At 38.6% G+C, this 13,038-nt stretch overlaps 3 protein-coding genes across 6 annotated transcripts in view; 1 reads left to right on the top strand and 2 right to left on the bottom strand.

The window, feature by feature from the left end:
- The window catches only part of LOC121953774 (cannabinoid receptor type 1B), a 34,209-nt gene extending 30,656 nt beyond the window's left edge, over window positions 1–3,553 (bottom strand). For all 3 annotated transcript variants that reach the window (XM_088087060.1, XM_042500990.2, XM_088087061.1), the window contains exons 1-3: window positions 3,415–3,553; window positions 1,809–1,934; window positions 674–847 (exon numbers count right to left, since the gene is read on the bottom strand). The gene's annotated coding sequence lies outside the window, so the exon portion shown is untranslated. The remainder of the gene's footprint in view (window positions 1–673; window positions 848–1,808; window positions 1,935–3,414) is intronic.
- LOC121953157 (peptidase M20 domain-containing protein 2-like) lies at window positions 3,249–10,230 on the top strand. The gene is made up of 7 exons (XM_042500069.2): window positions 3,249–3,734; window positions 4,962–5,110; window positions 5,199–5,341; window positions 6,479–6,633; window positions 6,977–7,103; window positions 7,284–7,391; window positions 7,560–10,230. The coding sequence occupies exons 1-7, from the start codon at window positions 3,318–3,320 to the stop codon at window positions 7,724–7,726; spliced, it is 1,266 nt and encodes a 421-aa protein (XP_042356003.2). The 5' UTR covers window positions 3,249–3,317; the 3' UTR covers window positions 7,727–10,230.
- LOC121953650 (gamma-aminobutyric acid receptor subunit rho-1) overlaps window positions 10,078–13,038 on the bottom strand; it is a 26,160-nt gene continuing 23,199 nt past the window's right edge. For both annotated transcript variants that reach the window (XM_088087059.1, XM_042500838.2), the window contains exon 11: window positions 10,078–12,621. In XM_088087059.1, the coding sequence (XP_087943185.1) occupies window positions 12,319–12,621 (303 nt within the window). In that variant the 3' untranslated portion in view covers window positions 10,078–12,318. The remainder of the gene's footprint in view (window positions 12,622–13,038) is intronic.

The raw sequence follows: 13,038 nt of genomic DNA, 5'->3' as shown, positions 1-13,038 counted from the left end.
GTAGAAGCATTTTTTTTACATACAGCAAAAATATGCATGTATTTGTCTGGAATTGTGTTTTGTTATTTTTTGTTTTGTTTTTTTTGAACATGTTAAAGGATAATATTATTTGATTGCCCTATCCCTTTGCAAAGTTCCAGATTTCAATTTAACTGCATTTTATTGTCAGATGCAGTTTAATGGATGCCATGTAGTTATAGAGAACTGCAGCAATGAGTCTTAAAACAAGGTGACCAGTGACAAACTTGTGTTTCTTTGGCTAATCCATGGACAATTGCACCGTCAGTGGGGCCGCCTCTTTGCACGTATGAGCGAACATAGGTATAGCTCACATTAGCATACTCGCTAACTGTCCTCCAGTCTAGCTGCACCAATAGGTAATCAGCAAAAGTCAGTAAATGTTGTATATTTGCTAATGTTATTACATTTTACTTTTAATTTTTGGCATTTTAAATTTTTCATTCTAAATTTTTCACTGCTTTCCAGATTAACTTTTGTGCAGAGAAGATCGGGTTCACAGAATGTTTTCCATAACCAGCTTCCTCATAACTTTGGCATTATATTTCAACATTAATTTACATGCAGAACAGGTTTTACTTTATGATAGCAAATGTATTATTATAATTAAATACATGCAATTGTACTTTACATTGCCTTTTAGTTATTTTCTTACCATTTATAAAGTGCGTCTCCGTGGCCTCCGTGGATGCTGCCATTGTTGTGTGACGTCGGATCACTGAAGTCGGGATACATGGATTTGCCGAGTTCACAGGTAGGAACTCCGACTTTCAGTGGCGTTCCATTGTACTTTTTCTTGTAAACTGGAATATTTCAACTCCCAAGTTGTCTGGAACGCAGCACGAAATAAGATCTGTGATTAAAACAGGCTTAAGGGACTTTACATCATAAATATGTCAGTAAATACACCAATTATGAATTTTTAAGCATTTGTGTCTTTTAAAAAAAGGCGGTTGCTAAGAAATGGTAAGACTTCAGAACATCATGACACAGCCTTTACAGCCTCGCTGTAGTCATGCAACCATGGTGTAGTTAATTTAGAGCCTAATGCATGGATGGATAACTAAACAGGTCTATAAGGTGCAGGGGCCCGAAGTGTCAGAGGCCACCATAGCCTTCACCTGCAAGATTTCACTGAAATAAACACCTAAACACCAGGAAAAGACTCAAAAAGACCACAAAGACATACAAAGGAACAGCAAAGATACACAAAAGAACTACAAAAGTGGCAAAACAAGCACAAAGAAACACAAAAGACACATAATGACTACAGAGAGAGACACTAAACCCACACAAAGTCTGTGTGTTTATCTTGTGCATATCTGTGCTCGGGGGCCCGGTGTCTTATAATCTGCACATTGTTCGCCACAGATCTTATTTTTTGCAATAATCCAAAATCCAGTGGAAAAAAAACTCCCATAGGCTTTTTGTCAAGAGAACCAGGGTGATGTTACCTCCTGGGTTGTCTGCAAAATCACATAATCTGTGCAGTTCTTTAGACTACTGCTTCAAAACAGTTTAACAGAAAAAGAAGTGACAGACTGAGTGTGATTCTGGCAGATAGCAATCCAGCTTCAAAGAGACTCTTTCAGAGACTGATGCTAATGAAGAAGGATGCTCACATACATTTACTCAATCTCTGATCTACAAAGTTTAGTGCATTTAAGGGGAAGAAGGAAGTTTTGCATTGAGTGAAGATTTAGAAAAGTACAAGCCAACATATAAGTCATAAAATGTTTAGAGGAGTGTTGTAGCAAGACCTTTATACTGGCTATCTGTTAATATATTACCTGGGCTCCCTTTTAGTTTGAAGTAGAATCGAGAGCGCAGCAGCAGGCCGCCACTCTCAGCGGTTCTTTGGTCACTATGAGGTGGTTGCAATCATCGGGATGGTTTTCATCCGTTGAAATAATATTCTAGAAAAGAACAAACAACGAGTGATTTTGTGATGCTTATTTTTGTAAGAGGACTGTGATGAAGGTGTCATCTGAAACACAAGCCTGTATAAACACAAAATATTTGCTTAGTTATAGGCTATAGTCTATTGATTTAAGTTAAACTTGGATAAATGTGGTTGCAGCCAGGTATACAAACACATTAATCATAAACATAATGACAAAAAGCAACAATGTAGACAGATAGCAAGAACAAACAGAACAAATGCGAGATCACTTTGAGGGAAGATGGTGCAAAACACAGCTGAATGTTGATTATATAAAGTGCTTAGGCATTGAGTTCAAATTGCGGCTACTAATTGCTGTGCAAACAAAAGAGACTTTGTGTATTTTTGCCCTCTGAGCAGGAACTCTGCATGTACAAAACATAAGATAATAAGACCGCATTAGGTGTAAAGACCAACCGTATTTCGCAGACAAACTCCTACACGCTGTCTAACTTGCAAAATAAATAAACTGATTGCGATGTTTGCTACTTGACCTTCATCAAGTAAACAGTGTTGCCACTAAGAGAGGCCCTCTTAAACAGGGAGTGGCTGTGAGTTTGCAACCAAACACTTCCAACATTTGCAAAATAATAGCAACACCTACAGTTTAACAGCATCACAAACCATGAGCCTACAGTTAAATAAAAAAAGTATTGTTTGCTTGCAGTGTGTGTTCGGGCCTCTGAGTAGCTACAGGCGACAAATAAATAGATAAAATGAATAAACCCTCTTGATAATTGTGATGATTGAGAGGGATTGAAGAATATCAGCTTTTGCCATCACACAGGAGATTAAGAGTCCACTGAACAGTCTACTGAACAGTTTGACGTTAAATAAAGTATTGTGATTTGTAGTGTTTGTTGTATGGTTTTGTTGGTTGGTTATATTGTGCTTTGTATTTTTGTATTTATGTGAAATAGTTGATGTCCTGGGACAAAAACCCAATTTCAGATTTTGCATTTGCTTTTGCATAATATGCATTTACAATAAAAATGAAAATATTTGTATCAATATTTAGAATTTGGAATATGACAAATTCCCAGCAAATTTTTTTTTTTTTTTTTTTTTTTTAGACAGTGAAGTGAAAAGTTAAAAATGAATAAAGAAAACAATAGCTCCCTGAGATTTTACAAAGTTAAAGTTCTTCCCATGCTGACACTTTCTTTGCACTTTTTAATTAATTATGTTATCGGCAGTCATTAAAATCAAATACTGATACAGATAATCTGCAAATTGCCAAATATCGGTCGATAATATAAACCACAACATATAAGTACAACTACTTCCTGTCCCGCCCACTGCGTAACGGTCTGAACGGGACGAAATGTCAGCAGGACAGCAGGTTTATTAAGGCCTCATGGAGACACCACAGCTGATGAAAGACATTTTGCAGCTGTGCATAGACAGACAGAAAGACGAGCTGCACAGTTTGAGTCGAGACATTTGGAGCCGACCTGAACTCGCTGGTAACGAGACGCACGCGCACGACAGGCTGGTGCGCTTCTTCTCTCAGGACCAAACATGGACGGTGGAAACTCACTACAAGTTACCGACCGCTTTCCGGGCCAGCTGGGGTCCGGTCGGTGGTGGCGGTGGTGGGGAGAGGGAGCCCGCGCTGAAGGTGCTGAACGTGGGGTTCCTGTGTGAGTACGACGCGCTTCCGGGTATCGGACACGCGTGCGGACACAATCTGATCGCAGAGGTGGGAGCTGCAGCCGCGGTGGGGCTGAAAGCTGCTGTCGAGAGTCAGACTGAGCTGCCTCAACCAGTGAAGGTAACCACGACCCGAAGGCTTCATAAACCCTTTGCAACCTGAGAAAATTGGTTGCACTTCTGAAAATAAAGAAAATATAAAAGTAACTTAAAAATGGCAGTCATCCAAAAATTAGCAAAAAAGTAAAAGAAATTACCTAAAAATGAGAAGAAAAAAGGTTTAAATAATACAAATAAACAATCAAAAAACAAAACAGTGAAATGACTTGAAAAAGGCGCTTAAGTAATAATAATAATCCTGTATAAAGGTTATATAGTTAGTTTGGGGGATTTTTTTTCCTTTCTGAAACACTTCTTGCCAGGTTCATTGCCCTTTTCTCATGTTGTCATAAGAAAACAAATCAGTTTGAAGATGTGTGAATGTAGCACAAGAAAAGTCATGTTGATTCAGGTTTCAAACAACAGCCGTAAGTCAAAAAACTCCTCTGAAGAGTCATTTATTGACAAGATGTGACTCACCGAATATCAGACCAAGAAAATGTTTTAAATCTTAGAAAGTAATTGTATTCAATATAAATCAGGGATGTTTTTAGGATTTTAGGACATTGGGTCTTTTTTTTTTTTGAGAACAGGCTCTATTTTTATGCTTTTTTATTCACTCTGGCACCTTATTTAACCTTTTTTTTTTAACATTCCAGATTAGTTATGAATTTTGATGAGAAAAACATTAATAGTCATTAGTAATTAATATCAAGTAGAATCAGAATACTTTACCCCTGCTATCATTAAAAATGCATTGACTTGAGTTTGAAAAATTATTAAATATATGTATTAATGTTAGCAGTGGTGAAATATAACTATGCACCTATTCAAGTATAAGTATGAATGAGGTTTTTTTTCATTATTCTTGTTTTTGTAAAGCCTATATTTAGAGCTGGGGCTATTTATAAAATACTCAGGGTTGAAGCCTCGGACGCCCAGGCCTACATCGCCACTGACATAATTCTATTTTATTACAAAGAAGACCAGATGAGAACAAGTTGTGTTGATGCATCTTGGCTGCAAAGGGGTTTTCAGATATGAAGATAATCATATTTTGGGATTATTTTGTATTTCTTATATCTTTTTGCATCATTCCCAATGACATACTAAGAAATTCAGTCCATAAACAAGCTATATTTGCACCTCTAATAATTACACTACTCCTCTGAGTTGAAAACAGCAGAGTTATTTGATATTTGAAATTGATATTCTGATATCACTTTTACACCAAACACTTTTACACCAGATAACAGTTCTGGGAACTCCTGCAGAGGAGGATATAGGAGGAAAGATCGACCTGATCAAGGCAGGAGCCTTCGCTGACATCGATCTTGTCTTCATGGCTCACCCGGCTCAGCAAGATGCTTCATTCCTGCCCTGTGTCGCTCTCGATGAGTAAGTTCCTGTTCACAACAATTTGTTCTGCATCCTCTAGTCTCTATATTTCAGATAACCCTTAACCTGCTATGTTGGTGCGTTGCAGAATGTTAGTGAAGTACCACGGGAAAGCCTCTCATGCCTCTGCATATCCTTGGGAGGGAGTGAATGCCCTGGATGCTGCTGTGCTGGCCTATAACAACCTCTCTGCACTCAGACAGCAACTCAAACCAGACTGGAGGCTTCACGGTGAGCAACAGGCAGACACTGTGATCAACAGGGCTTGAAAGTCCATTTACTGTTTAAGTCGACATGCATGAGATGTCCTTAATGTGTTCACCTCAAAATCAGAAATACATATTTTTCCACTTACTTGTAGAGCACTTTATTAATCTAGATTGTTTTGGTGTGGAGTATTGGAGATATCGGCTGTAGAGACGTCTGCCTCCTCGAGAATGTAAAGGAACAAGATGGTAATTCGCTTGTGGTGCTCAAAGCACCATACATACATTTTAGCACACAACAGTCAAGAAAATAAAATAAAATAATAATAAAAAAAAAAAAAACAATGTAATGAATCACAACAAACAGCACAATAAACAGTATGTGACCAGGGCTGCTCATGGCACGCTGTATAGGAACTGTTTTCTTTCTACCAAACTACACTCGCCAATCATATAACTGTGCAGAAGGAAGTGTGCATCTACTCATGGATGAGAGGTTCATCCTCGTGACAACACAAGATGCAAACATTTATGGCGACCTCCTGAACTAAGTTCTAACTTTAGCGAGCGCAGTCATGCTAGGTAGGTTGCAGGAGTTGCATGCTTCCTTTTGCGCAGTGATTTGATTGGTGGGTGTAGTTTGGTAGAAAGAAAATAGTTCCAACATGAGACAGCTCACAGCAAGATCCGTAGATTATCTTGAGTAACTGGATCATGATTTCTGGAAAGAGACATTGCTGTTGAGTTTTTCTTTTTTTTTTCTTTCGGGAGAGGCTGATATCTCCAACACTCGACAACTCACATCAAAACATTGAAAAACAGCACTACAAGGCAGAGGAAAAATATGTTTTCTTGATTCTCGGGTGAACTGTCCCTTAAAGCATCTACTATTCGGTGACAACAGGGCAAACTCCATCTGCTGAGTAACTGTTGTGTTACCGGTTTACTGATGTGTTTTATTACTGATTGACTAATACAGTGAAGTTATACACTGACAGTGGCACACTCATTCAATGTGGATAGCAGCCAGAGGGTATCAGTGTGAGGCAACTTTCATCTGCCTTTTAAAACGTAGAGGGGTGCAAACACATGCGACTTTTGCAGTTGTTCAGTGTTCCCCTTTCCTTCTTATCTTCTATCTTGTTCCTTTTCTCCACTACAGGCATCATCAAACATGGAGGGGTGAAGCCCAACATTATCCCTGCCTACACTGAGTTAGAGTTTTATCTGCGCACGCCGCTGGTTAAGGATCTTTGTGACCTGAAGGCCAAAGCTGAAAGTTGCTTCAGGGCAGCTGCTGTCGCCACTGGCTGCCAAGTAAGCTTAACCTAAAAATGTTGTCTTACATTTTCTGCCCTCTGGCACAGATGTGAAAAAAACAGCGTGTGTTGATATAATAGCTGAGAATTGCAGTGTTTGCGTTGCTGTTATATAACATTGCCCTTTTTAACATATTCCTGTAATTATGCTCTGAGTGTTGTTGTGCTGTTGCATAATTCACCTTTATCTTCTGGCTGCTTTTCTCCTACGACTGCTCTTGCTTCAGGCCACTCACATCACAGAGCATGCACAAGGCTCCCTATACTGTTGATATATGATCGTAATCTCTGTTTTTGGGCCTTGCATTTTATGAATGATGATATGCTTGTGTGTCCCTCAGGTGGAGATCATATACACATCTCATTGCTACCATAACATCCTGCCTAATGCCACACTGGCAAATCTGTATGAAACTAATGGAAAATCTTTGGGGATGCAGTTTCCAGAGCAGCCAGCCAAATTCACTGGTATGTGAAATTAAAAAAGAACATAAAAAAGACATTATTATCTCTTTCGTTCCTTGATTTCTGCAGAAAAGATTGTAACAGCAGAGCAGCGAGCCAACATTTTTTCACAGATTGTCTTTTTTGTTGTTCACTGAATCAACAAAGAATCATTATCACAGTGTATTTATAATTATCCGGCAGGCTCTACAGACTTTGGCAATGTATCATTCATAGTCCCCGGCATCCATCCTTTCTTCTACATCTGCACCGACGCGTTAAATCACACGGAGGAATACACCGCAGCAGCAGGTACGGCAGCACGTGTCTGTCGGGAGCAGATGTTGTTTGCTGTGATGAAATTGAATTCTCAGACGATTTTAGTCATCATCGTCTTTCCAGGTCAGTGGAAGTTTCTATTTGCTGAGATGCTTTATTTTCCCGTCTCCGCTCTTTTTTTTTTTTTTTTTCCTGTGCCAGGAGCTGAAGAGGCCCAGTTGTTCACCCTGAGGACAGCCAAAGCTTTGGCGATGACAGCTGTGGATGTAGTGTGCTGCCCTGTTCTGCTGCAGCAAGTGAGAGAGGACTTCAGCCTGGCCAAAGTGAGGCAGGAGAAATCTGTAGATACGGCTTCGACAGCTCCATAAATACTGAGACCTTAATAGCAGTTATAGGATGTTTTACAGCGGACGAGTTCGTCAGGGTCATGTTGGGCTTTAACTCAAAAGCACATGTTTTTAAACAGCACTACCAACAGTTTGTATGGTTGTAGTTGAAAGATAAAGCTGTTAAACTATTCTCAGTGTGACATATAATATTTAAGACAGCAGGGCCTATGCTGCCTTCATTAGACTGGACGAGCTCAGATTAGAACCGATTCTGTTGCTTGCAGTTTGATATCAACATGGGTACCATGAATTGTAAAAAGGTGCCTCTGCATATTCAAGTGATAATGAATTAAATACCACTACAATTTTAAATAGAAGAAAAATTATATTTGATTCTTATTTGAAACTAAGCCATATTAATTATAATTAAGTGTATTTTTTTTCGCAGTTGTTAGCCATGGCTCTAGGAATAGTAAAGTCTGCTGGCTGGTTTGTCCACTTTGATCCAGACATAAATGATTCAACATATTGGATGAATTAAGATGACATTCTGTACAAACCAGGGCTGTAGAAGCTTATTTAACAGCGGGGGAAGACCATTTTCAAATATGCGACCCAACCTGAAAGGGGGGCTTGAGGGGAATTTACTCCATGATATTTTTTTTAGAAACTAACAGCTAAACAAAAATTTTTGATTATGCAAATAATGCTAAATGAAAGATTAAGTTATTATATTTAGCATTACAACCCCTGCTCACATACTTCTTTTTCAGCGTCACGCTGCTGTGCCTCATGAATCCTCTTAACAAAAGCGAGCGAGGCTGTAACGTAGTGCCTTTCCTTTTATATTGCAACAGACTTGAATGTGTATCTGAGCGTGTTTAGGTGAAGCACAGTCTCTACCTATTTTGAGGGGGATGCGTGAAATAACTCACCATCTCTCATGGATGCTGCTCCGTCCTCTCTTTGGCCAGATCACGCTTGTTGTCGTTCATGCGCAGGTGTATATGTACGCTAACATTTGGCAAAAACCATCAGTCATTTCTTCTCCAGCGTCTCCCTCGTGGCATCTGTGCAGTTCACAGGCCTCCAGAGCGCACACCTGTTTTCCCCAGGTGACTTTAACTAGCTGCTAATCATTCACCACACCCCCAATTGGATGTAGGTGCTGAACCTGCCTCCTAAAAGACAGTTACCTTTATAGAATTAACAACAGTATCCACATATTATAATATAATATAATACCCAATATAATATGGGTCTTCTTGATGGATTTCCAAGCAGTTTTTGAAACTTGCATATACACATTTTTAAATGGCATGTGACAATCACAACCACTATTTTTAATAATGGCTCACATCCTGAGCATATTTGAATATTTTAAGGGGAAGCATCCCTTCCAAATGTAGATCAGAATTACAGTCTTGGTCCAAACATTCATGGTGCTGCGATTGTGAAACCTGGCTCTGGTGACTGACACATGAGACTGACACACTACAGTCTCACAGAGTTGCAAACATGGCTGCAGACTTTGTTTTAGGAAGTTTGATTTGAAGTTGTTTCATTGATGATGATGTAGGTATTAAATGTGTTGGTTGTATAATGTCGCTCATTCACTTTAAATCTTTATCTTAACATCAAGAACAACCATTAACCACCATTACTATAAATACTAGCATCAGAATGTGATTTTCTGTCATGACCACGAGCTTTTTCCTGACATGACCTGACCAAGAAGCTGTGCTGCTCTGAGTTCTGCATCTCTGCACAATCCCATTGGCTTATTCACTCATTGAGATTTCTGGGTACACTTTCACCAGCACACAGGTCGATTCAAAACCTTGGTTTCCCTTGAGTGGTCACAGATGTGTTTGCAAACCTGGCTCTGAACATCTTTTTGATGATTATCCTTTTATGTGTTTCTACCACAGTGAAGCCTTTGTTAACATTTTTTGAAGGATGACTGGGCGCAAAGTTTAAATTGTCAGCTTGTCTTTGGGACATTACTGGAATAAAACGAAGGTAAAACATTCAACATTATCCACACTTTTGCCTGTAAGAAATCAGAAAATTGGCTTCATCTAATAAATATATACAGTACATCCCTTTACATCACATGTGAGCAGTTAATGGTATTACAGAATATCCAGTTTATATGATTTGGTATGAAAGCTCATCAGTAATCAGACCTGGAGCTTGTGGCAATCCAACGTCTAATAACTGTGAAAGCTTATCCTCCAGCACTGTTTAAATATTCTGTATGAGAGAGCAGAAAAACAGGATCAAAATTTAGGACCAAGACTTCATAGGTCGTACCAGAAAAATGTCGGCAAATGCTGTGTCTGTTATTTGTGTTTATAGGTGATTTGAATTGTCTGTAGGAGCAATAGTTTTCTTTTTTTTTTAAAGCAAAATCAAGCCATGCATCTCAACCCATTTACAACTGTACTTACTAAATGTGTTACATGTATCATTGAAGCTCTGCTCAAATTTCACATTTTCAGAAAACAAAACATTTATTAAACATTTTTCCTCATATATAACATTTCTGAAGTTTGATTTAATATCTGCATGTTTGGTCATTAAATTTTAGTAAACCACCAAAAGATATTTTTAATATATCTTTTGCCTAACAAAGTATAAAGTTGTTTTAAGCTGAATAAAACAAAAAACTAGCAACTAACAGGTCACAGTGAACCTCAAAGCCTCACAACAACAAACAGAGGAAATGAGCTTCAGTTGTAATAAAAAAAAAGAAGAAAAAAAAGACATTTAAAAAAGTCATCATCATAATCAGTGTTTGGGATTTACTAAACATATATTTTTACATTTGTGATTTTCAAAGACTGCATTATTTTGCCTTTTGACTAAATTTTATCAAATCACACAAATGCAATGCAGTAAACAGCTCGACAGCAAAGTAATTGCATTGATACAAAGATCACAAGAAAATGTAACACATACTGAATCATACCAACGTGCTGCAAAGTAAAAACCAAACTTTGAGTATAATCAGTGAATAGTTTCACACTTTGAAAATGTCTTCTCACCAAAAGTAAGATAAGAAGATTGATATAACTCTCATGTTTGTGCTGCCAGGAGACAGTTAGCTTAGCTTAGCACAAAGACTGGAAACAGGAGGAAACAGCAAGCCGGGCTTTGCCCCAAAATAACATCTGCCTACCAGCACCGCTAAAACTCATTAATTAAAATGTTTTGTTTGTTTAACCTGTACCAAATTAGAGACACAAAAGTGAAATAATGTTTAGTGGGGGTTAATGTCCCTGACTAGTTCTTGCTTCTGAGCAAGGCAGTTAACCAGTGGAGACCACACTCCAAACTTGCTGGTCCCAGCAAAGAAATAAGCTGCATCCAAAATTCAACATGCTATTTAGCACATAAACAGTGTGAGGAATTTTTTAGTACATTCAAAAGCAACAGTGCATGAATTTTTACTGTGAAATATTACAGTATGCAAACACTGGACACTACAGCAGCATAAATATCCCACTATGCAATGCAGTAGTTGACAACAGTCATAACGGACAGCAACCAAGACAGCTCTGTAATGTCAATAATGTTCTAATAATAATAATTAATTACCGGTAGAGTTGATATGCACACAGTTACCATGGTTACACGTCTTCAACTGGCAAGGAGGTTTTTAAGAAGTGACGTGGTTATTACAGCTCAGTGCAACATGAAAGATACATACTGATGTTTGAGTAGACAAAAGTATGTTGAACTATAGTACACATACTGAGTATGTGGTGCATAATATGTTATTTTGGACACATAGTCTGCTATAAATACACAAAGTCTTGTTTATACACAAGTGTTTAGAGCAACTAAATAAAAAGAAAACATGACAGCATCTGCAGAGAGGGATAAGGCTGGAGTCTAGACGCCAAGCTCTGTTTTGCTGTTGAAATGAACATTTCATTATTTTAGGGGTACTTTTTTTAACCTTAAAACAGGCTACAGTGTTTGTGCTAAGCTAAGCTAACCATCTCCTGGATTTAGCTTCATATTTACTGTACAGACAAGAGAGCGGTGTCAATCTTGTCTAACTCTCCAAAAGAAAGCAAATGAGGTGCTATTCCTTAAAATATTTTTAGTTTGCCATTGATTGTCAAGCCCATTTCATATGCAAAGGGGAAGGAATGTATCCATACACTGGCAATTTTAGAAATTCATTTTCAGTTCACATTTCACTCTTGAAAAAGAAGTCACTACATCGAGACCTGAAATGTCACAGAGTTAAACTGCAGTTCCACAAGTCCGTGTTTGTGCGTCTTTCTGTGCAGTGAATTTGCAGGTGACAACGTCTTTCCATCAACAGAACTATAGTTACAACATGACACCACATGGGTTTGATGGAGTGACAAAACCAGTGGCGACGACTGTCCCGTTTGTCAGTAGCTCATTTATAAACTTTTCAGTTTTAAGTGGCTGGGTCGAGAAGGCAATAGTCACCAATCTGTCAATGGTCCCCATGCATCTTTAGTGCAGATTCTCTGTCTGAAAAGCATCAAATAAAATTATATTTTCCTGCTCTTTCACAAACGAGCCACGCTCCTGGAGTCTCATCATGGACGACTCCTGCAGAGGATCAACATCTGCATCTCGGGTTACGAGTAGATGGACCAATAGATGATGTTAAAGAGGATGTACGCTCCCGGAAACACAACCCGTGAGTACTTGTCTATGGCGTGCGTGTCTATCCAAATGTTCACGTAGCCTCTGGATGGCTTCACCTGGCTCGCAATCTGTGGGTCATTCAGTGACACCTGGGCCAACATTCGATCCTGGCGGCTGCCATTCTCTGGCATCCCATAATTCCCAGTGGTGTTGACATCCATGGAACCGTAGCCGGTGATTTGGGGGTCAATCATCATCTCGTCAGGGTTGCCTATGCCGCATGTACACGGCAGCTAGAAAGGTAAAAAGTTCACATAAAATCATTTTGATACATGTGTTAATTAAAAATTCTACTTTCTGTAAAGTCATAGACTAAAACAAGAAAATAAATACATTACTTTGTTAAATCTTTATCATTTTTCTGCACACTCAGGGCCTTTAAATAACTTTGGCATGAAACATTTATAGAAGGATGTTTGTGCTGGAAATGTTCCTCGGGGTACGTGGGCACTTTGGCTCCATATGCTGCAGCATTTGGCAGATGAAGAATAGCAATAAAGTACACAAGCTGTAGTCCCAGAAATAATTTGCGGTAGCCCCGAGAGCAGCTTAAAGTGAGCCAATTTAGAAAATATTTATCTGTTTATTGGAAATGCACATAAAGTATTAATTCATGTTTAGAAATATTTTAATTTGTAAAATTATTTAGT

Source organism: Plectropomus leopardus, chromosome 14 (assembly GCF_026936395.1).
Source record: "Plectropomus leopardus strain MGB_pleo_1.0 chromosome 14, ASM2693639v1, whole genome shotgun sequence".
NCBI classification, from domain to species: Eukaryota; Metazoa; Chordata; class Actinopteri; order Perciformes; family Serranidae; genus Plectropomus; species Plectropomus leopardus.
Note: the sequence above shows the minus strand (reverse complement) of the source record. Positions and strands in the feature narration are given on the sequence as shown.